Source organism: Hyla sarda, chromosome 1 (genome assembly GCF_029499605.1).
Source record: "Hyla sarda isolate aHylSar1 chromosome 1, aHylSar1.hap1, whole genome shotgun sequence".
Taxonomy (NCBI): domain Eukaryota; kingdom Metazoa; phylum Chordata; class Amphibia; order Anura; family Hylidae; genus Hyla; species Hyla sarda.
Window position 1 is genome coordinate 296,599,537 of NC_079189.1, and position 25,618 is coordinate 296,625,154.

Below are 25,618 nucleotides of genomic sequence, written 5' to 3' on the forward strand. Positions count from 1 at the left end.
GGTATTCGGTATGAACAGATATACCGCCCAGCCCTACTTTTAGTCCCCTTAGGGGACTTTAGGAGGGATCATTAGATTCCTCATACAGATCAATGGGATTACATACAATCCCATTGATCTGTGTGCTCTGCGCTCGATTGATGAAGCCTGACCCTACAAGGCTTTATCATTCAGAGCACCGCATGTTGGCTGTTAACGCCGGCCCCTCAGTTACAGGAATACAGCTGTGTTCAGGGGCCCGCATCATACACCGTAAAACGGTCATTGGACGAGTATAGACGACAGCCCGTTAACGACCATGGACAAAAAATTTTTGTTACTCAGTACTTAATCCTGATCGTGTACATCTAATTATGTCTATAGCACCTATATTTCTCTCACAAAATACCTTCTTCTCTCCTCTTCCTCCTTGAGTCTGCTGTGCTGGTTCTCTTCATCCAGTAACTGCAGGCTGTTCTGTAACCTCCTCCTCTGTTTTTATTCTGCAGTCTAACAGGAGGAGTGCTAGTCCCATCCCTCTTTTACTGGACTTTGTCCCAGCCTGTGCTTCAGCTGGAACGAAGATGCTGCAGCTGGACAGGATTATGTTCTGGGTGGTATGGGGACCCCTAGTGGTTTGTTTTTTGTTTTTCTTTTAAAGGAGTAGTCTACTGGAAAGTATCTTGAGTCCTTTGCCCGGGCTGCAAAAAAAATAAAATAAAATAAAAAACTTTAAAGGGGTTATCCACCATAAGGTGATTTTAGTACGTACCTGGCAGACAGTAAGGGACATGCTTAGGAAGGATCTGCACTTGTATTGGGCTAAATGGCTATGCTGTGAGATTACCATAACACTGTGGCTAGCTTTCTGTGAACTTCCTGTGTATTTCCTGTTTTAAGTTTTCTTGTTTGCCTACAAATCTCATGATACAATTTCCCTCCTTCCCACACATCAGCTACCCCACCCATTGAAACATAAATGAGCTGCAGACCTGTGGTTTTCAATCAGGGTGTCTCCAGCTGTTGCATTACTTGCAGATTGCTCTCTCCACCCATTGAAGCAGACAGGCTCCCTGTCATCAGCTGACTAGTGAGTGAGGTCTCGACTGCATTGCAAGCTGGGAAAAATCCGAGACAGCAGTCATTTTGTATGCTGTTAAAAATAAATATTGGGATGAAAATCACATAAGAATTGTGAGAAAACCGTCACACACAGGTACAGACACTATATTATAAACTACACTAACTTTACAGCCCCTGTAGGTTAGTCAAATAAAAAAGTCCTGGAATACCCCTTTAATTCTCCTTCCTCTGTTCCCCCGTAGTGCCGCTACAGCTGTTCAGTCCTCTGGTCTGGTCTTCTTCCGTGTGCACGGATCGTCGCATTGCGCACAGCCTATCACCGGCCGCAGCGATGTCCCTCCTCGGCTGGTGATTGAGCGCAGTTTGACAATCTGTGCAGACTGAAGAAGACCAGACCGGAGGACCAAACAGCCATAGCAGTTCTACAGGGAACTGAGGAAGGAGAGTTAAAGTTTTTTCCTTTTGCAGCCGGGGCACAACTGACTCAAAATACTTTTCAGTACACCACTCCTTTTTAAAGGGGTACTCCGGTGAAAAACATTTTATGTCAACTGGTGCCAGAAAGTTAAACAGATTTGTATATTACTTCTATTAAAAAATCGTAATACTTCTAGTACTTATCAGCTGCTGTATACTACAGAGGAAATTCTTTTCTTTTTGAATTTCTTTTCTGTCGGTCCACAGTGCTCTCTGCTGACACTTCTGTCCGTGTCAGGAACTGTCCAGAGAAAGAGAAAATCCCCATAGCAAACCTATCCTGCTCTGGACAGTTCCTGACATGGACAGAGGTGTCAGCAGAGAGCACTGTGGACATACAGAAAAGAAATTCAAAAGGAAAAGAATTTCCTCTGGGTGGGGTATACAGCTGCTAATAAGTACTGGAAGGATTAAGATTTTCGTTAATAGAAGTCACTAGGGATCGACAGATAATTTTTTTATTTTTTTTTAGAGCCGATAACCTGTAAACTTTCAGGTCGATAGCCGATAACTTATACCAATATTCTGTGCATTTTAACCCCTTAACGACAATGGACGTAAATGTACGTCATGGTGCCGTGGTACTTAACGCACCATGACGTACTGTTCACTAACATGGTACTGCATGCAAACACTGTACCTAAGCTCATCCCAAGTAAATTTGGCCATGAAAGAACCCCGTGTATGTTTAACAAGACTGCTTATTTTTGTTACAAAAATCTACACTTATATCTTTGCTACAGCTTTTATTTGTCAGTGCTCCTTCGAGTACTGCTAGAGAATCACAGTGAAATATGTAGTTTCTAAATGGCAGCATTAACATGTGTTTATTCCCACTGGGAATCGTTTTTCACTTTTTTTTTTTTCCGTATCTTACAGGAGTATACCTGCCCAAGATGTGAATCGGGGTTCATTGAGGAACTTCCCGAAATAAGGTAACTTTATATGCTGCTATATGCAGGGACTCTCAGATGTTGTCTTCTCTTCTTCTCTGATCAGTTGTTCACTTTCCCTTTTCTTTTCCATTTGGCCCGGGGCTTCATGACTATCAGCTACAACTCTTCACCACAGAACCTGCAACACTTTTCCACACAATGCCTCCCCCCTCCCTCACACACACACACACACACACACACACACACACACACACACACACACACACACACACTACCTCCAGCCACCCTCAAATGCCTTCTGACTCCCACCCACCCACCAAATGCCTCCAGACTCAACACCCATATGCCTCCATCGTCTTCTAATTCCCAATGCCTCCATCCCACCCTTCATTTTTCCCCATATTTGTATTTTGGTTGGGAGCACGGAGTGCTCACAGACGTTACAGCAGCCCGGTGGGTCCTCTCTGGCTGGGAAGAATCTTACGTCATGGGTGGTACTTGCTGTTATGTTGACTCTTCATCGCCGGCGTCCTCTCTCTGCACATTGGCTCTTCTTTGGAAGGAGCGTCAAGCATGTGATGCTGTTGCTTCCATCCAAGAGGGAAATTCAAAATGTTTGATTGCAATTGTTGTCCGCAAAATTTCCGTAATTTTGGCCTTCACTCGCGCTCTGAAGGCGGGTCACCAGCCGCAGCCTTGCTTTGGGTACCGGAGGAAGGGGCCTTAGCCCGCCCCCCTTGTTCGCATATTCATTTTCCCCCTGAGCGCAGCTCTCAGGTCCTGATGATGTGAGAGCTGTGCGTCGGGAGAGCGCTCTGTGCAGTGTAACTGCGCATGCGCCGTCCCTCGCTACACCCCAAAGTCGAGTAGCACGGTACTTTCGGGTGTAGAGAGTTACACTGCACAGAGCGCTCTCCATCAGGATGTGAGAGCTGGGTAAAAAATTCAGCACATGCGCTCTGCAGACAGAGCACTGCACTCAGGGGGAAAATGAATAAGCGAACAAGGGGGCCGGCTAAAGCCTCTTTCTCCAGGACCCAAAGCAAGCCTGACGGCGGGTGTCCCGCCTTCAGAGCGCAAGTGAAGTCCAAAATTACGGAACTTTAGCAGACGACCACTCTGCGACAAGAAAACCTAAAAATGTAAGTGACATGTAGGGATGCACCGAAAGGGAAACTTTAGGCCGAAACCAAAAATTTAGGCTGTGCGTGGCTGAAAACCAAAAATGCACTGCCCCGCCCTTTTTTAATTTATTTTTTATTTTTATATATATATATATATATATATATATATATATATATATATATATAATATATATATAGTTTTTTGTAAAATTGTATTATCAAAAAAAATTGGTACATTTTGTTTTGTGCAGCCACCAATTTTATTGTGTAATGTCATCCTTTATTTTGCCACCAAATCTAGTCAAAGAGAAAAAATATATATATATTTCTGGGGATAAATTGAGAAAAATGCAGTGTTTCAGTGCACTTTTCAGTAACAATGACACATTATCCATATTCTGTAGGTCCATACGAATACATGATCAGAACTTTTTTCTGTTTTAATTTACTAGCTAAAAATTCTGGGGGAGACTTATCAAAACCTGTGCAGAAAAAAAATGCAGTTGCCCCTAGCAACCAATCAGATTCTTTTTTCATAATTGGGTTATATAGGGGCTTATTTTTTGTGATCTATATATATATATATATATATATATATATATATATATATATATATATATATATATATATATTATTTTTATATTATTTTTTTTTATCGGTAACATTTTTGTTTTGATAGGACTTTTTGATCACTTTTTTTTATTTTTCCTTTTACATAAAATGATGAAAAATCTGCAATTCTGGACAGTGATCTATTTTTTTTATGTTTACATCATTGACTGTGCAGTTTGATTAAAGGAAAGATTCGGGATGCAGCAACTTATCCCCTATCCTAAGAATAGGGGATAAGTGTCAGATCGCAGAGTTGTCATTTTACGTAATATTTTAATGGTTCGGACATTTATGCACGCAGCGCTTCCAAGTATGTTTTTTGTTTATTTTTGAAAAAGGGAGGTGATTTAAATTTTTTGCGGAGGGGCTTTTTAATACTATTATTGCTTTGTTTTTTTTGTTTTTTTTTCACTCCCCCCCCCCCCCCCCCCCATTCTGTAGTGTTTTCCACAGCATGCCTCCAGTTGTTGCAGAACTACAACTCCCAGCATTCCCATACAGCCAAAGGCTGTAGGGCATGCTGGGAGTTGTAGTTTCTTTAACAGCTTGGAGAGACATAGATGCACTTCTGTTCTTGTAGACACTGATCAATGCTGTGCCATAGGAGCCTATAGCACAGCACTGATCAGTGTTATCAGCGCTCCATTACTACAGTCTAAGGCTGCCTGCATTATTGGATCGCTGATCGGATGAGCCTGAGGCAGGTAGGGAACCTCCGCCCATCCTCTCGGCTGATCGGGACCCCACGGGTGTCCACTGAGCTACCGAATATTGTTTTCGCCACTTTAGACCCCGCAATCAACTTTGATTGCGGTGTCTAAAGGGTCAATGCCAGACAATAGCCAGTATGAAGCAAGCTCAGCTCCTGAGCTCCCTTCATACACCAGCTGCGCTGTATACATACAGCGGCCAGTCGTGGAGGGGTTAATTCACCTCCTCCCAGCGCTTGGCACTGTTGGGAGGAGATACAGTGTTCTAAGTGCTCAGACGAGACCTGACCGGAGAAGGTGGGGGTGAAGCACGCTGCCGCACAGGGAGTAATGCAGTCTCCCCGAGCTCGCTTCTGCAGCCAGGGACACATGGGAGGAGGAGGCAGTGTGGCGCTGGAGAGAGCCGGCAATACTAAATAATTCAATACCACCATCACGCCCTGTACACTTTATGAACTATGGGACTATTTGTGGGGGGGGGGGGGGGGAGAATAAAGCATGCATTACCCTGCTTCACAAATCATGCTCCCACTGGTACTTAGCGCTTACTGCGCGTTTTCAGCCGGACTTTCTTGTATAATTTCCAAGCTGCGTCCTACTTTAACCCGTTAAGGACCAAGGGCATACAGGTACGCCTTTGCTCCCTGGTACTTAAGGGCCGGGCAGAGACCAGACCGGGTGTGACTGCTGATATCTATCAGCAGGCACCCCGTACAAATGCCCAGGGGGGTCCTGAGACACCAACAACCCCCCCCCCCCCCCATGAATTTACACCGGCGATTTGCGGCTGTTCCGGGTCATACGGGTCTCCGGTGACCCGAAAATTAAGGGGGATCGAGGTTGTCCAAGACACCCACGATCCCCCTGAAGGGATAGGAGTGAGGTGGCAGGGGTGTCACCCCTCTTATCCCTGCTGTTGGTAGTCTAGAAGCGACGACCAATAGCAGATCGGGGGCTGGGGGGGATTAACTTTCGGTTTCCCCGTTCTGCCCACCCACAATAAGCAGGGCAGAGCGGGGAAACCGAGGCAAACTGGCACCAAAGTCCACTTGCCCATCGGCGGTGGCGATTGGCAGCGGAGATCGGCGGCAGAAGAGGACTGCGATGCGGCTCCCTGGATCCTAGGAAAACCGGTGAGTTACCTAGCAACATCTGGAGGGCTACAGTTTGAGACCGCTATACAGTGGTCTCTAAACTGTAGCCCTCCAAATGTTGCAAAACTGCAAATCCCAGCATGCCCAAACAGCTATCTCGGCATGCTGGGAGTTGTAGTTGCGTACCTCCGGCTGTTGTATAACTAAATCTCCCAGCATGCCTTTTGGCGATCAGTACATGCTGGGAGTTGTAGTTTTGCAACAGCTGGAGGCACACTGGTTAGAAAATACTGAGTTAGGTAACAACCTAACTGAAGGTTTTCCAACTAGTGTGCCTCCAGCTGTTGCAAAAGTACAACTCCCAGCATGCACGGTCTGTCAGAACATGCTGGGAGTTGTAGATTTGAAACAGCATGTTGTTTGGCACCCTGTTTAAGAATAACTGGCGTAGAATACCCCTTTGTCCACCCCTATGCAATCCCTAATTTAGTCCTCAAATGCGGATGGCGCTCTCTCACTTCGGAGCCCTGTCGTATTTCAAGGAAACAGTTAAGGGCCACATATGGGGTATTTCCGTGCTCGGGAGAAATTGCGTTACAAATTTTGGGGGGCTTTTTCTCCTTTTACCCCTTATGAAAAGGAAAAGTTGGGGTCTACACCAGCCTGTTAAATTTTTAAACTAACATGCTGGTGTTGCTCCATACTTTATTTTCACAAGAGGTAAAAGGGAAAAAGACCCCCAAAATTTGTAATGCAATTTCTCCTGAGTACAGAAATAGCCCATATGTGGGTGTAAAATGCGGGTGCACAACAAGGCTCAGGAGTGAGAGCGCACTATGAACAATTGAGGCCTAAATTGGTGATTTACACGGGGGGGGGGGCTAATTGTACAGCGGTTCTGACATAAACGCTAAAAAATTAAGACATGTGACCCCATTTTGGAAACTGCGCTTTTCACGGAATGTAACAAGGGGTATAGTGAGCCTTAACACCCCACTGGTGTTTTTGACGAATTATCGGTTAAAGTTGGATGGGAAAATGAGAAATGTTTTTCACTAAAATGCTGGTATTACCCTAAATTTTTCATTTTCACAAAAGAAAATAGGAAAAAAGCCACCCCAAAATTTGTAACCCCATTTCTTCTCAGTAAGAACATACCCCATATGTGGATGTAAAGTGCTCTGCTGGCGATTTACAATGCTCAGAAGAGAAGGAGCGCCATTGGGCTTTTGAAGAGAAAATTTGTCCGGAATTGAAGGCCATGTGTGTTTACAAAGCCCTCATAGTTCCAGAACAATGGACCCTCCCCACATGTGATCCCATTTTGGAAACTACACCACTCATGTAATGTAATGTAATAAGGGGTACAGTGAGCATTTACCCCCCACAGGTGTCTGACAGATCTTTGGAACAATGGTCTGTGAAAATTTAAAATGTAATTTTCCAATTGCTCAGCCCACTGTTACAAAGATCTGTCTAACGCCAGTGGGGTGTAAATACTAACTGCGCCCCTTGTTAAATTCTGTGAGGGGTGTAGTTTCCAAAATGGGGTCAAATGTGGGGGGGGGTCCACTGTTCTGGCACCACGGGGGGCTTTGTAAATGCTCATGATCCCTGACTTTCATTCCAAACAAATTATCTTTCCAAAAGCTCAATGTAGCTCCTCCTCTTCTGAGCATTGTAGTGCGCCACAGAGCATGGGTATGGGTATTTCCATACTCAGAAGAAATGGGGTTACAAATTATGGGGGTAATTTTCTCCTATTACCCCTTGTAAAAAATGTAAAATTTGGGGGAAATCCAACATTTTTGTGCACAAAATATATTTTTTTCCATTTACACATCCAACTTTAACAAAAAGTTGTCAAACACCTGTGGGGTGTTAAGGCTCACTGTACCCCTTGTTATGTTCCCTGAGGGGTGTAGTTTCCAAAATAGTATGCCATGTGGGGTGTTTTTTGCTGTTCTGGCACCATAGGGGCTTCCTAAATGTACATGAAAAGGAAAAGTTCTTTCGGCTCACCTCCTCCACGGTCTGCACGGACTTCAAGCCTGGCCTGGCTTCATACGTATCAGCAATGAAAGAAAGAGGTAGTCCAGCAGTACCTTAAAATGTTGACTCTTTATTCTTGTCTTTTAAAATGTAGAGCACACTCCAAACACCATCACCATGCTGGCAGGCAACTCACATGGATGCGTTTCGAACGCATGCGCGTTCTTGACCTGGTGATCAAGAACGCACGTGTTCGAAACGCGTCCATGTGAGTTGCCTGCCGGCATGGTGATGGTGTTTGGATTGTGCTCTACATTTTAAAAGACAAGAATAAAGAGTCAACATTTTAAGGTATTGCTGGACTACCTCTTTCTTTCATTGCTTCCTAAATGCGACATGCCCCCCAAAAACCATTTCAGCAAAATTTGCTTTCCAAAAGCCAAATGTGACTCCTTTTCTTCTGAGCATTGAAGTGCACCAGCAGAGCATTTAACGTCCTAACATGGGGTATTTCCATACTCAGAAGTGATGGGGTTACAAATTTTGGGGTCATTTTCTCCTATTCCCCTTTGTAAAAATTGTAAATTTGGGGGGAAAAACTGCACTTTAAGGAGATGTCCGGTGCAGACTTTTTCTATTCCTTCCTGCCCGGGCTGCAAAAAAAGACAAAACAAACTTTCACATACCTTCCCCCGGAGCTCCGCAACAGCTGATCGGTCTGTCTACATACTACTTCCCTTAGCCCGGTACGTCACACGGCGCTTCAGTCTATCACCGGCTGAGGCGGGACAGCAATGCGGCCCGTGATAGGCTGAAGCGCCGTGTGACGTATCGGGCTAAGGGAAGTAGTAAGTAGACAGCCCTGCCAACAGGTGAGGAATTGGCAGCAGCCAGACAAGTTGCTTGCTTTAGCCAGATTACTCATGTTAGAGTCAACAGTGGGAGATATGACAAGTTATTTCATTTTTCATATTTTTGTGACAAGTAAAAAAGTTTTTTAAAATATTTACAAAAATATTTAAAAATGTGAAAAAATTATTTAACCTCTAAAAAAAATTTTTTTTTTTTCTAAATTCACATTTGGTGGCAAATTCCCTTTTTAAGGGTGCATTCACACGCTAGTAACTAGCAGCAGGAAACCCGCTGTGAGTTACGCTACCATTCATTTGAATGGGTCCGCGGACAGTCCGCAAACCTGACACTATTGCGGACAGTCTGTGGACCCATTTAAATCAATGGTTGCGTAACTCGCAGCGGGATTCCCGCAGTGGTGCTAGTAATAGCGTGTGAACGCACCCGAAGTGGTTAAAGTGGGGCCTGGCTTGAAACTTACTTAGGCAAGTCCGGCAGAAGAAACACTGATCTGAAAGTTAAAGGGGTACTCTGGTGAAAAGTACCTTTTTTTTTAATTTATTTTTTATTTATTTATATTTTTAAATCAACTGGTGCTGGAAAGAAAAACAAATTTGTTTAATTACTTCTATTTAGAAAACTTAACTTAAAAATTAGTACTTCCAGTACTTACCAGCTGTTGTTTACTATAGAGGAAGTTCTTTTATTTATTTTCTGTCTGACCACAGTGCTCTCTGCTGACACCTCTGTCTGTCTCAGGAACTGTCCAGAGTAGGAGAGGTTTACTATGGGGATTTGCTTCTGCTCTGGACAGTTCCTGAGACAGACAAAGGTGTCAGACAGAAAAGAAATGTAAAAAGAAAAGAACTTCCTGTGGAGCATGCAGCAGCTGATGAGTACTGTTAGGATTAAGATTTTTAAATAGAAGTAATTTACAAATCTGTTAAAAGTGTACTTGTCATCAACAAAATGTTTTGAAAAGAATGTAGATAATACCATTATATGTATATTTGTAATACACATTGGTTAAAAGATGTGTATATTTTTGGGTGAAAAAATGCTGTCCCCGCAGCTATTGCCTGTGTCTCTCTATGAGGAGTCCAAAGGTGAGGACATGACAAGCAAGGCTCTGTGCAGGCTCCTGACTTGTCAATCCTCCTCATGTGTGAGTCTGTAGGCAATAGCTGCAGGGATGATAATGTACATATATATATATAATTCTTTTTTAACTGCTCTAGTAATTATTATTTTTTATTTTTTTTTATACATCTTGCTTGTAATGTATAAGATCACTACCAGTCTAGTAGATGTAATTTATGTATATTTAATCCAGACATTTTTGCCAGCTGTTACCTCACTTTATTGTAAAACTTCTTTTCCTACCTAAAATTAGGTTGTTGCTTATTTTGCTTTATTTATTTTATAATTTTTTTTTATTAATTTATTTATTTTTTTATATAGGAGCACAGAAAATAGTAGCAACACCTCTGGTACAGATCAAAATAGACATCCATTTGAGGTAAGGAACCTTATTAAGCTTGTTGTCATCTTATCAACCCCCCCCACATTTTTTTTTATTAACACTCTTCTTCCAAACTTTCTCTTATTCCGAAAGGGCCTAGAAGCAACGCAGTTCTCCCTGCCGCCTGGCTATGGGCAAGTCACTTTTGGAATTTTCAATGAGGGCCTGGAGTTCCCAATCTTTAGCACAAGTGCACCAGGCGAAGAGACCCGAGAAGGGGAAAGCAGGAGAGAGCAACAGTCACGGCATAGATATAGTGCAAGGCAACCTCGTGCCAGGCTGAGTACAAGGCGATCTACAGGGAGGCATGAGGGCGTGCCTACACTAGAAGGGTGAGGAGGAGCTGAGCAGAGTTAGGTATGGGGATGGGGTAGGATTTTGCATAGCAATATATATTACTTTAAAATGGTTGTGGATAATATCTCCTAAAAGCCTGTGGATGGGAAAAGTATTTCGAGACAGACTTTTTCATATATTATATTATATTATATTATATATATATATATATATAGTTGCTATCTAGAGAAAACAAAAGAAGTGTCTGGCAACTGACGTTTCATGTTAATGAAGATTTTCAGTTTTTAAATCCACAGCACGTCCTATCTATTGCAGATAAAAATAAGCATTGAAATAAGACAACATCTGTATGCAGATTTTAGTGAGCAATTTTAGTTTAGCTCTACAGCATATATGTTACACTGTGTGAACTTAAAAAGGGTTATAAAAGGGGTCCTCCTCCAATGTGGCCAGTGATTAGCTGAGTGCACTTCGATGTGTCGACCACTGGCATCCAGGAAGAAGGCCCATGGACGGAAACAGCAATACCGGGGAGCTGCGTCAGGTTTTTTGTCTGAAGCCAACTTCATGCACAGAATTATTTGGGGAAAGAATGAAAGAATTTAACCTAGAAGATCTGTGGATCTCAAAAGTCAGTAAAAGTGAAGCTTCACTTTTTGAAACCAGTTTTGGTAATCTACTAAAGTTCTTCAAAGGATTTTATTTATCTTGAATACAACTGTTTTTCCTAACCAAAAAAAATACTGCCCAGTACAGAGTGCTCAGCATGTACAGGACAGAAAAAGAGTGAGGTTAAGTTCACATGTTGGCATTCCGCTTGGGATTCTGAGATTCCAGTGCAGAGTCCCATTGAATTCTGTGATTTTCCGTTTCACATGGCAGAATTTCTGCACTGAATCACACATTAAAATTTTGCATGAATTTATAGCCAATTCACTTCAATGGAATTCCTGCTGCAGAAATTCTGCTGTGTAAATGGGACAGCGGAATCCCGTTGAAGTGTATTGGCTTTAAAGTCATGCAGAAGTCAGTGCAGAAAAACTGCCGTGTGAACATAGCCTAAGGCTTCTTTTACGTGAACAGATGAGAGCCTGATATGTGTGCTAATTGACTGTGTAATAGTTAATCTGCTCTTGTTAACAGGAGCCTTTACATGCCCCAATGGTTGATGCTGCCATTCACTTCACCTATTGACAGCTTAACATGTGGAAATATGCTGCAGACAAATGATTTATAGGCCCACACAAAAGATTAATCAGTCAATAAACAATTGCTCATCTTTCACTTGATTTGTTGTCCTGATCACATGAAGTAATAATTGCCCTATTCTGCCAATAATTGCCCAGTGTGAAAGGGCCTTTATAGTTGTACTCTGCGCATACACAATTTAGACTTGTTCAAGCTATTCTTTAAAGTTATACAAAGCAATAAACATGCTTATGTGGTGAAAGTACCAGGTTTCAATGGGTTGAACAGATTAACCTGTGTTGTCCTGCTCTTGTTCCCCCACCTGCCTAAGACTAGCATCTCCTTTCTATAATCACTAGGGGGCAGGCTTTCAGTAGCATCTACATTGAAGCCTGCCCACAGATCGACATCTTGGCACTCAGTGTGTTTTTCTGGCAGGGGAAAAATACATTTAGCCCAGGCGAAGTGTGTCCTTTGTGTCTCCGAGACCACCTTACATCAATCTTTGGGTGAGTTTGTAGGCACGAGCTGCAGCAAGCCGCCCTCCCGGTCTTACATGGGCTAGTTCTACATGTAAAAGTAAAACCTCTTGTTTTCAGTCACTTAAGTATATTAATGCTTTTTATAAGGAGCCCAGATTGTGTATGCCCAGAGTACCCCCTTTAACCCCTTAACAACCACGGACATAAATGTACGTCCTGGTGCAGCGGTACTTACCGCACCAGGACGTACATTTACATCCTGTATATGACCGCGAGCATCGGAGCGGTACTCGCGTCATACTCTGCAGGTCCCGGCTGCAATCAGCCGGGGACCTGCTGGTAATGGCCGACATCCGCGATCGATTGGATGTCCGCCATTAACCCCTCAGATGCCGTGATCAGTACAGATCACGGCATCTGCAGCAATGCGCACGTTAAAATAGATGATCGGATCGCCCGCTGTGCTGCCGTGGGGATCCGATCTGTAATGGCGACCGGAGGTCCCCCTCACCTGCCTCCAGCCGTCTCCTGGCATCTTCTGCTCTGGTCTGAGATCGAGCAGACCAGAGCAGAAGATAGCCGATAATACTGATCAGTGCTATGTTCTTTGCATAGCACTGAACAGTATTGACAATCAACTGATTGCTATTGATAGTCCCCTATGGGGACATAAAAAGTATTTAAAAAAATTAAAAAAGTGAAAAATGTAGTAAAGGAAAAATCCCCTCCCCCAATAAAAAATGTAAATTGTCCCTTTTTCCCATTTTACCCCCAAAAGCGTAATTTTTTTTTTTATAAACCTATTTGGTATTGCCGCGTGCGTAAATGTCCTAACTATCAAAATATAATGTTAATGATCCCGTACGGTGAACGGCATAAACGTGTAAAAAAAATTAAAATAATAAATAATTAATAAAAAGTGATCTAAAAGTTATATATATGCAAATGTGGTATCAATAAAAAGTACAGATGACAGGGCAAAAAAGGAGCCCTAATACCACCCCATATATACGGAAAAATGAAAAAGTTATAGATTGTCAAAATAGGGCGATTTTATATTTCTTATTTTGTACCAAAAGTTTGAGATTTTATTAAGCGGTACAAAAATATAAAAGTATCTAACCATGGATATCATTTTAATCGCATTGACCCACAGAATAAAGAACACATGTCATTTTTACCGTAAAGTGTACAGTGTGAAAACGAAACCCTCCAAAGTGAGCAAAATTGTGGTTTTCATTTAAATTTCCTCCCTAAAAAAATAATTCTTTAGGTTCGACATAAATTTTTTGGTAAAATGAGAGGCTTTATTACAAATTGGTCACGCAAAATTGGTCACCCAAAAACAAGCCCTTATATGGGTCTGTAGATGGAAATATAAAAAAAAGTTATGGATTTTAGAAGGAGAGGAGGAAAAAATGAAAAACGCAAAAATAAAATTGGCCTGGTCCTTAAAGGACTAGTCCAGTGGTGAACAACTTATCCCCTATCCTAAGGACAGGGGATAAGTTTGAGATTGCGGGGGTCCCACCGCTGGGGCCCCCTGCGATCTCCTGTACGGAGCCCCGACAGCCCGCGGGAAGGGGGCGTGTCGACCTCGGCACGAAGCGGCGGCCGACACGCCCCCTCAATACAACTCTATGGCAGAGCCAAAGCGCTGCCTTCGGCAATCTCCGGCTCTGCCATAGAGATGTATTGAGGGGGCGTGTCGGCCGCCGCTTCGTGCGGAGGTCGACACCCGCTATCTGGCCGGAGAGCCTGGCCCCTGTACAGAGAGATCGCAGGGGGCCCCAGCGGTTGGACCCCCCGCGATCTCAAACTTATCCCCTATCCTTAGGATAGGGGATAAGTTTTTCACCATTGGACTACCCCTTTAAGGTTAAAATGGGCTTGGTCCTTAAGGGGTTTATATGTTAGTGAGCATCTCCTCCTCTTCAAAACCAGAAGATTGTTCCTGTGAGCTTGGAGTCTATGTAGGCTGAAAATTTGAATCGGCCATAGGTGTAGCTTGGATGTCGTGGGCCAGCCACCTAACCACTAATTTCTCTAAGTAATAACATGCTATATACATTAAATAAATGGGCTCTGCGTGGCTTTAATACAGCAGGTGACATATCCATCAGGCATGCCTGGACTGTGGAGGGATTTCATATAGGGACAAGTTTCAGTACTGCCAGGTATAGTATACTTTGGAAAGATACATTCACTGCTGAGCAAGAAAATAATTTATTTACTGTGGGCCTTTGAAAGCACAATGGCCGACATTTATCATTGTCTTTAGACAGTTCTTTGTGCCTACAAAAAGCGCAAAAAAGGCGCAAGCAAGGTTTATTTGCGCCTTTTTGGCTTACACATTTCTGATAATTTTGAGTGGCAATCCACTGATTTTTTTACAATACACATGATATGGAAGGGTTTTATGAACTGCACCTTTTTGTGAAAAGGCGCAAAAAAGGCACAAAGCCACTGAAAAGTCTCTAAAACTACACCAGCCCAGACTTAGCTTTTTGGTGTATGTGAAGAGAGAGATTTCAGAAAATGTGACCTGCACAAAATGTATCAAATGCTCTGAGACCATTTAATACATTTGGTGCTCCTACACATTACCAGCAACCAAAAAAAAGTGTAGAAAATGCTTCACTTACACCTACAATGATAAATGCAGGCCTATATGTATTTGCTGGATCATGTTTTGTTTAGAAGCCTGTATGCTTCTGAGGTATTACATACTACTTGCATTACATGTAAAATGTATGAAAGAACTGGTAGTTGTAAAATTCTGGCTAAATATGTTTACTTTATGGTTTCATTGGTAGGATCATACAACAACTGGTCAATGGGATTATCGCACCTACTGCAATGCCAAATTTAGGACTGGGACCATGGTGAGTAGGCACCCTCGAGTCCACCAATTAATTTTTATATGTAAACAGAGACACTGGCATACATGATGTACATTGTGTACATTATGATGTGATATACTAGTAGTCTTACTAGCTTTTCTTCTTTTTAAGGGGAGTTCTTCATTCCAATCCAATGGACTATGCTTGGGGAGCCAATGGCCTGGACACAATAATCACTCAGGTACCAACCTCCTGGCCAGTGACAAAAAAATTAAATTAAGAGTAAAAAAAAATATATATAAGCATTTTTTATATAACTTTTGTTCATTTGAATACCTGTAACTACCAAGCACTGAATAATTGGAACGCACAATTGATTTGGTGGGATCATTAAAGGGTTCCTCCGCTTGGAGCCGGTACTGGGAGCTTGTGACGTCATAGCCCCACCCCCTCATGACGTGGCGCCCTGCTCCCTCAATGCAAGTCTATGGAAGGGGGCTTGATGACTGTCACGCCCCTTCCCATAGACTTGCATTGAGGGGGTGGGGCATGACATGAGGGGGCATGGCTATGACGTCAAGAGCTACTGGCTCTAAGCGTTCGGAACCTTTTGTTCCAAATGCTGAGCAGTGGAGTACCCCTTTAAGACTTGAAGTTCTGACAGGTGCATTCAATCATGAGAAAGGGATTTAAGGTGGCCAATTGGAAGTTGTTGTTGTTCTCTTTGACTTTCCACTGAAGAGTGGCAACACAGGGGCCTCAAAACAACTCTCAAATGGCCTGAAACATTATGGTTCAGGGGAAGGCTACAAAAAAAGCAATCACAGAGATTTAAAGGGGGTACTCCGCCCCTGGACATCTTATCCCCTAGCCAAAAGGGGGACGCGAGGTGGGATTCGGCCTCAAGTCAGTAAAAGTGAAGCTCCACTTTTTCAAAAACACTTATAGATGACCAAAACTGTTTTCAGAGGATTTTATTCATCTTGAATACAACTGTTTTTCCTAACAAAAAATACTACCCAGTACAGAGTGCTGAACATGTGCAGGGCAGGAAAAGGAGAGTAAGGCTATGTTCACACACCAGAATTTCTGCACATAATTCTGCATGAATTCAAAGCCAGTGAGATTTCGCTGAACCGCATGAACCCTTCGTCCTGAACAAAAATGTTCAGAATGTCCGGGTGCCGCCTGGAGATCGCAAGGGGGTCCTAGAGGACGGACCCCTCGTGATCAGACCTCTTATCCCCAATCCTTTGGATAGGGGAGATGATGTCCAGGGGCAGAGTACCCTTTTAAATCTCTGCGTTAGCTTTTTTTTGTAGCCATAATGCTTCAGGTCATTTTGAGAGTTGTTTGAGACCCTCATGTTCAGATTTTTCATGATTGGATGCACTTGTCTATGAAGTTCAAGGCTTAATAAGCTCACCAAACCAATTGTGTGTCCCAATTAATTAGTGCTAGGAGCCCTCCAATCAGACCTCTTATTCCCTATGATTTAGATAGGAGGTAAGATGTCCAGAGGCGGAGTACCCCTTGAAGCTGTCAGTATCCGCGGTGAGGAACATAGTGAGGAAGATCACAGACACCGTTCTTAAGGCCAGAAGTGGCAGGCCAAGTAAAATGTCAGAGGCAAAAGCGAAGAATAGTGAGAGAGATCCAAAAAAAAAGCACACAACTTACCTCTAAAGACCTACAACATCAGCTTGGTGCACATGGTGTCACCGTGCATCGTTCAACAATTCAGCACACTTTGCTCAAGAAGAAGCTGTATTGGGCGAGTGATGCAGATGAAGCCTTTTCTGCACTCATGCCACAAACAGTCACTTGAGGTATGCAAATGCACGTTTTGAGAAGCCCGCTTCATTTTGGAAGACTGCTATGGGCTGATTAAACAAATTCGGAGTTATTTGGTCATAAAAAAGGGTGTTATGCATGGTGTCAAAAGAACACAGCATTCAAAGACAAACACTTGTTACCCACTGTAAAGTTTGGTGGAGGTTCCATCATGCTGTATGGCTCTGGGGCGAGTGCCGGTACTGGTAGTCTTGTTAAAGTTGAGAGTTGCATGGATTCCACTTAATAGTAGCAAATACTTGAGAATAAAGTAGAGGAATCAGTCACAAAGTTTAAATTATGCCGGTGCTGGATATTTCAACAAGACAACGATCCCAAACACTGCTCAAAATCTACTCTAGCATTTATGCAGAGGAACCAGTACAATGTTTTGGAATGGCCATCCCAGTCCCCAGACCTAAATATCATTGACAATCTGTGGTGTGATGTGAAGCGGGCTGTCCATGCTCTGCTACCATTAAACCTAACTTAACTGGAGATGTTTTGCAGGAATTGTCCAAAATACCTTCACCCAGAATCGAGACACTCATTACAGGCTTAAGGAAGCATCCAGAGGCTGTTATTTCTGCTAAAGGAGGCTCCACTAAATATTTATTTGATATTTCTGTTGGGGTGCCCAAATGTATGCACTTGTCTTAATGTAGTTAGTTGTGTTTTAATGTAGATTTCACTTTTCCTGTTCATCCAATAAACCTCACTTCACTAGTGAAGTATTACTGTGTGTACATATATTACTGTCATTCAGATATTTGAAAACTCACAGTTAAATTGATGATCCAAAAACCCTATAATTTACAGTTAAAACTGGTTTTCCCTATTGAAAACTAGTTTTGACTGAATGCTTTTGTGAAAACTAGAACGAACTGCTTTTTCCTAGTTAAAACCAGTTTTTACTGATAGCCTTTGTTGAAACACCAGTTTTTACTGAATGCGTTCATACAAACTAGAATATTTACTGATTGCCTTCTTACAAACTAGAATTTATTGCTAATAAAAAATGAATGTCAGTTAAAGCCCATTTTGACCTTAACCCCTTAACTACCACGGACGTAAATGTACGTCCTGGTGCGGCGGTACTTAGCGCACCAGGATGTACATTTAAGTCCTGTGTATGACTGCGAGCATCGGAGCGGTGCTCACCTCATAAACTGCAGGTCCCGGCTATCCGCAGCCGGGGACCCGATGGTAATGGTAGACATCCGCGAACGCACGGATGTCCACCATTAAGCCCTCAGATGCCGTGATCAATACAGATCATGGCATCTGCGGCAATGCGCATGTTAAAATAGATGATCGGATTGCCGCAGCGCTGCCACGGGGATCCGATCATCTGTAATGGCGGCCAGAGGTCCCCTCACCTGCCTGCGGTCCTCTTCTGGCGTCTTCTGCTCTGGTCTGAGATCGAGCAGACCAGAGCAGAAGATAGTTGATAACACTGATCAGTGCTATGTTCTTTGCATAGCACTGAACAGTATTAACAATCGGTTGATTGCTATCGATAGTCCCCTATGGGGACATAAAAAGTTTTTTTTTTTTTTTAAATAAATAAATAAACAAAAATTAAAAACATTTTTAAAAATATTGAAAAATGTACAACTAAAAAGTGAAAAAATTGTCCCTTTTTCCCATTCTACCCCAAAAAGCTTTAAATTATTTTTTTTCTAAACCCTTTTGGTATGGCCGCATGCGTAAATGTCCTGACTATCAAAATATTATGTTAATGATCCCGTATGGTGAACAGCGTAAACATAAAAAATTGTCTAAAAATGCTGCTTTGTTGTCACATTTTAGTCAAAATTTTTCTCATACCACCCCATATATGGAAAAATTAAAGTTATAGGTGGTCAAAATAGGGCGATTTTATATTACTGATTTTGTGCAAAAAGTTAGATTTTTTTTTAAACGGTTCAAAAAATAGAACAGTATCTAGCCATGGGTATTGTTTTAATCGTATTGTTCCAGAGAATAAAGAACACGTCATTTTTACCGTAAAGTGTACAGTGTGAAAACAAAACCACATGTTTTCGTGTACCTGTTTGCTCTCCATGGCATCCTAATAAAGTACCTGTTCCCGGAGTCAAGCGTTGGACGACCCTTTCTCTATTTCCACCAATTGTACTTTGTAATGAAACCTTTCATTTTACCCAAAAATGTATGGCGAACCCAAATATATATATTTTTTTAAGTACTTTCTGATACCAATTACTGATACTATTTTTAAATGTCATGTGACCTTCCAGAGAGGGACTAGGAAGCCCCAGTGCCCGGTCCAGAGTGCACCCTTCCTGTGTACACTTGTCTAGGAGGTCCCACTTGAGACCTCCAGAGGGACTTGTAAAAATCCCAGAAGCCTGGTTCTCTGCAAGGGACAAGGCAGCCCATGTACCTCGACCAGAGTGCACCTTTCCTGGGTTTGCCTGTCCAGAAGATCCCCAGGGAGACCTCCAGAGGGACTTGTAAAAATCCAGGAGGCCTGGTTCTCTGCCGGGGAAACAAGCAGCCAAAGTAACAAGGTCTGGGTCCACCTTTCCTGGGCACACTTGTGTGGAAGAGGTAGGTAAGATGAAAGGCATGCAGTACCCCAAAGTTGCCACGCTTTGAATGGTACCACTTCCAGAGGCCTGGTTCTCTGCAGGGGGGGACAAGGCACCAATTTACCCGTGCCAGAGTGAACCTTTCCTGAGTAGGCCTGTGTGGAAGAGGTAGGGTACATGGAGAGCATGCAGTACCCCAAAGTCGCCACCGGGTGGCGCCAGCTCTCTGAATGATCCCACTTATAGAGAGGGGACTTGGGAGTCGTTGCCCTGGCCAGAATGCACCTTTCCTAGGTAGGCCTGTGTGGAAGGTCCAAGGGGAGACCTCCATAGGGACTTAAAAATCCCAGAGGTCTGATTCTCTGACAGGGGGATAGTGCCCAAGCTGGTAGCAGTCGCCCTCGGGTGTATGCAGCCAGAGTCCCTGGGGGGGAAAGCAGGATTACGCCCTCCCCGTCCCTTGCAGGTGAGAAGAAAAGAGAGCGCAAGGAGTCTGCGGCGAGGTCTGTGACCCACCCGACCCTTCTTGAAACACGTAACTAGAAGTCTAACGCGTGTGAGTTGGAGGGCTTGACACGAAACCCTTTGCTGCAATGAAGGTGGGATCCTGTTTCCGTTGTCCAGGCGGCAGGTGCACCACTGGCCCATCTTGCCCGCCCCGTCAAGGATGTAGAGCATGCATGCAAGTGATTGGACCCTAAAGATAGTAAACTAATGCCTAGGCAAGGCGAAGCCAGAGGATACTCGTGTGGGTTGACCATTTTGCACATCAGGAACGCTGCAGACATCCACTAGAGTGTGCTTAGCGGAGGGGTATGCAGAGACAGTATAGTCTGCCCACCATGAGTAGGGCGTCGTTGATCAATCAATAAGCATAATTTACAAGTGCCACGTGTAAACTAGATGAACTTTGATCTCTGTGGAAGCGACACCTTTAACCCCTTAAGGACAATGGACGTACTCCTACGCCCCCATTTCCGAGTCCTTAAGGACCGAGGACGTAGGAGTACGTCCTGTCCTTTCCCGGCCCCCTGCCGCTAGCCGGAGGGGAGCCGGTGCCCGATGCCTGCTGAAATCGTTCAGCAGGCATCGCGGCATATCGCCCAGGGGGGTCATTATGCCCCCCCATGTCGGCGATGGCCGCAGATCGCTGGACAATTAAGTCCAGCGATCTGCGGCGATTCCGGGTCAATCGGGTCTCCAGTGACCCGGTGACCCGGAATTACTGGCTGATCGGGGCCGTCAGAGACGGCCCCGAACAGCAAGAGCCTGCAGGGGTGAGGTGGCACTGGTGCCACCTCACGATCGCCCTGATTCGTCGGCCGGATTACCGGCCGACGAATCAGGGCGCCTGCTGCGGGTGTCACTCCCGCACCCGCTCCGCCCCTCTTCCGGAGGACGTGAGCGGGTGCGGGACGTGCACCCCTGGTGCTGGGGACCCCGATCCCCGGCGTTAATGTTGGGATCGGGGCCCCAGGAGCGACGGCGGCGGCGGGACTGACCTGTGCGGCGATCAAGCAGCAGCAGGAGGTGAGTGACAGCCTCCTGCTGTTGCTTAGCAACAGCTCCCAGCATGCAAAAAGGGCATGCTGGGAGCTGTAGTTATGCAACAGGAGGAGGCAGACCACCACAACTCCCAGCATGCACTTATGGGCATGCTGGGACTTATGGTTTTGCAACAGCTGGAGGCACATTCTTTCTATGGAAAAGTGTACCTTCAGCTGTTGTGTAACTACAACTCCCAGCTTGCACAAACAGCTTAAGGGCATGCTGGGAGTTGTAGTGGTGCATCTGGTGGTTGCATAACTACAACTCCCAGCATGCCCTTTGGCTGTCGGTGACTGCTGAGAGTTGTAGTTTTGCAACAGCTGAAGGCACACTGAGTTAAGTAGCAAACCAGTGTGTCTCCAGCTGTTGCATAACTACAATCCCCAGCATCCCCAGCCAAAGTAGTATGCCTCCAGCTGTTGCATAACTACAACACCCAGCATGCCCTTCCGCTGTCCGTACATGCTGGGGGTTGTAGCTTTTGCAACAGCTGAAGGCACACTGGTTGCAAAACACTGAGTTTGTTGTCAAACTCGGTGTTTCACAACCTGTGTGTCTCCAGCTGTTGCAAAACTACAACTCCCAGCATGCACTGATAGACCGTACATGCTGGGAGTTGTAGTTTTGCAACAGCTGGATGTCCCCCCCCCAATGTGAATGTACAGGGTACACTCACATGGGCGGAGGATTACAGTAAGTATCTGGCTGCAAGTTTGAGCTGCAGCAAATTTTCTGCTGCAGCTCAAGCTGCCAGCGAGAAACTACTGTGAACCCCCCGCCCGTGCGACTGTACCCTAAAAACACTACACTAACACACAATAAAATAAAAAGTAAAAAAACACTACATATACACATACCCCTACAATAAAAATGAAAAAACGTCTGGTACGCCACCGTTTCCAAAACGGAGCCTCCAGCTGTTGCAAAACTACAACTCCCAGCATGCACTGATAGACCGTACATGCTGGGAGTTGTAGTTTTGCAACAGCTGGATGTTCCCCCCCCCCCCCCCCCCCTCCCAATGTGAACGTACAGGGTACACTCACACGGGCGGAGGATTACAGTAAGTATCCGGCTGCAAGTTTGAGCTGAGGCAAATTTTCTGCCGCTGCTCAAACTGCCAGCGAGAAACTACTGTGAACCCCCCGCCCGTGCGACTGTACCCTAAAAACACTACACTACACTAACACAAAATAAAATAAAAAGTAAAAAACACTACATATACCCATACCCCTACACAGCCCCCCTCCCTCCCCAATAAAAATGAAAAACGTCTGGTACGCCACTGTTTCCAAAACGGAGCCTCCAGCTGTTGCAAAACAACTACTCCCAGTATTACCAGATAGCCACTGACTGTCCAGGCATGCTGGGACTTTTACAACAGCTGGAGGCACCCTATTTGGGAATCACTGGCGTAGAATACCCCTATGTCCACCCCTATGCAATCCCTAATTTAGGCCTCAAATGCGCATGGTGCTCTCACTTTGGAGCCCTGTCGTATTTCAAGGCAACAGTTTAGGGTCACATATGGGGTATCGCCGTACTCGGGAGAAATTGTGTTACAAATTATGGGGGGTATTTTCTGCTATTACCCTTTTTAAAAATCAAAAATTTTTGGGAAACCAACATTTTAGGTAAAAATTTTTTTTTTTTTTTTTTACATATGCAAAAGTTGTGAATCACCTGTGGGGTATTAAGGTTCACATTACCCCTTGTTACGTTCCCCGAGGGGTCTAGTTTCCAAAATGGTATGCCATGTGTTTTTTTTTTTTTTGCTGTCCTGGCACCATAGGGGCTTCCTAAATGCGGCATGCCCCCAGAGCAAAATTTGCTTTCAAAAAGCCAAATGTGACTCCTTCTCTTCTGAGACCTGTAGTGCGCCAGCAGAGCACTTTTCACCCCCATATGGGGTGTTTTCTGAATCGGGAGAAATTGGGCTTTAAATTTTGGGGGGTATTTTCTGCTATTATCCTTTTTAAAAATGTAACATTTTTGGGAAACCAAGCATTTTAGGTAAAACATTTTTTTTTTTTTTTACATATGCAAAAGTCGTGAATCACCTGTGGGGTATTAAGGTTCACTTTACCCCTTGTTACGTTCCCTGAGGGGTCTAGTTTCCAAAATGGTATGCCATGTGTTTTTTTTTTTTGCTGTCCTGGCACCATAGGGGCTTCCTAAAGGTGACATGCCCCCCAAAAACCATTTGACGCTCCTTCCCTTCTGAGCCCTCTACTGCGCCCGCCGAACAATTAACATAGACATATGAAGTATGTGCTTACTCGAGAGAAATTGGGTTTCAAATACAAGTAAAAATTTTCTCCTTTTTACCCCTTACAAAAATTCAAAAATTGGGTCTACAAGAACATGCGAGTGTAAAAAATGAAGATTGTGAATTTTCTCCTTCACTTTTCTGCTATTCCTGTGATACACCTAAAGGGTTAATACACTTATTGAATGTCATTTTGAATACTTTGAGGGGTGCAGTTTTTATAATGGGGTCATTTATGGGGTATTTCTAATATGAAGACCCTTCAAATCCACTTCAAACCTGAACTGGTCCATGAAAAATAGTGAGTTTGAAAATTTAGTGAAAAATTTCCAAATTGCTGCTGAACTTTGAAGCCCTCTGGTGTCTTCCAAAAGTAAAAACTCATAAATTTTATGATGCAAACATAAAGTAGACATATTGTATATGTGAACCAAAAAATGTTTTATTTTGAATATCCATTTTCCTTACAAGCAGAGAGCTTCAAAGTTAGAAAAATTCAAAATTTTAATTTTTTTCATCAAATTTTGGGATTTTTCACCAAGAAAGGATGCAAGTTACCATAAAATTTTACCACTAAGTTAAAGTAGAATATGTCACGAAAAAACAATCTCTGAATCAGAATGATAACTAAAAGCATTCCAGAGTTATTAATGTTTAAAGTGACAGTGGTCAGAATTGCAAAAAACGCTCCGGTCCTTAAGGTATAAAATGGCCTGGTCCTTAAGGGGTTAAACTAGATAACTTTGACCTTTGTGGAAACAGTTCGAGTCATTTTGATTAGCAGTAAATTTTAGTTTCTACAAAGGCTTTCAGTAAATATTCTAGTTTTTACAAAGGCGTTCAGGAAACAGTTTTTAACTGGGAAAAAGCAGTCAATTCTAGATTTTACAAAGGTGTTAAGTCAAAACTAGTTTTCACTGGGAAAAAGCAGTTTTAACTAAAAACTATAACTGTGTATATGTTACAGTTAAAGGGGTTATCCACCATAAGGTGATTTCATACTTGGCAGGCAGTAATGGACATGCTTAGGAAGGATCTGTGCTTGTCTTGGGGCTAAATGGCTATGTCATGAGATTACCATAACACACTGGCTAGCTTTTTGTGAACTGGTATTTCCTGTTTGACTTTTTTTTTTTTTTTTTTTTTTTTTACTACAAATCCCACCATTCCATTTTCCTCCCTGCAACACATCAGCCACCACACCCATTGAAACATAAATGAGCTGCATCCATTCAAAAGACCTGTGGTTTTCAATCAGGGTGCCTACAGCTGTTGCATTAGTTGCAGGTTGATCTCTCTCGCACCAAGCGATCGCGCCACCCATTGAAGCAGACAGGCTCCCTGCCATCAACTGACTAGTGAGTCAGGTCTCGGCTGCATTGCACCCTGGGAAAAATCTGAGACAAGTCATTTTGTATGCTGTTAAAAATAAATATTGGAGTGAAAATCACATATGAATTGAGAAAACCGTCACACACAGGTACAGACACTATATTATGAACTACACTAACTTTGCAGCCCCTGTAGCATAGTCAAATACAAAAATTCCTGCAATACCCCTTTAAAACTAGTTTTTAGTTAAATGATTAGGAACATGTAAAATTTTTCCTCTTACTATTTTGAAAACTGAGATTTCTTGCTTTGAAGCTGGAAGAGTCCACTGTGAGTAGGGAGATCTGTTCGTATGAAAGGACGATTTGTGTTGCTATGTTTTGAGGTGGCTAGAAACACCAAAAACTGAGGTAAAGCCTGTCACAGCTTTCAGCAAGTTTTCCAGGTTTGTAGTTTGCTTTTGGCAAAGGAGCAAAATAGAAGATCCAATATCCCCATTGCATTCTGTGGACCACCAACTCGATGGAAGGCAAAACATGCAAATTAGTTTGCTTACCCCAAAGCAGGCAAGATTAAAGCACCACTTTTTTTTTATTTAGATTCCATTAAATCAGTTCCCCCTCACCGCCAATACCTACCAGGCAAAAATAAAACTTTGGTCTCTGTAAAAAATGAAATCAAAACCTGTTTCCTTGAAATACTGAGGTAAATGATTAATTTGCTAAGGATGTTAATGTGAGAAAAGTCTTACACTATTAACTGTCACTTCTTGTGGTGTTCTCAGAACAAATAGGTCGTCTTCTAAATATTATTAATTTTTAATGTCTCAAATTAGTTACTTAACCAGTTTGAAAACACTGGACCCCCACCTGCAGACAATGAGAAGATCCAAGCCCTTCCTACGATCCAAATAACAGATGAACATGTGGG

At 43.4% G+C, this 25,618-nt stretch overlaps 1 protein-coding gene across 1 annotated transcript in view; it reads left to right on the plus strand.

The window, feature by feature from the left end:
• Positions 1-25,618, plus strand: part of RNF126 (ring finger protein 126) — a 52,930-nt gene that overhangs the window by 22,035 nt on the left and 5,277 nt on the right. Inside the window, exons 2-7 of the mRNA XM_056518014.1 lie at positions 2,419-2,474; positions 10,281-10,338; positions 10,435-10,673; positions 15,125-15,193; positions 15,323-15,392; positions 25,524-25,617. Of these exons, the coding sequence (XP_056373989.1) occupies positions 2,419-2,474; positions 10,281-10,338; positions 10,435-10,673; positions 15,125-15,193; positions 15,323-15,392; positions 25,524-25,617 (586 nt within the window). The remainder of the gene's footprint in view (positions 1-2,418; positions 2,475-10,280; positions 10,339-10,434; positions 10,674-15,124; positions 15,194-15,322; positions 15,393-25,523; position 25,618) is intronic.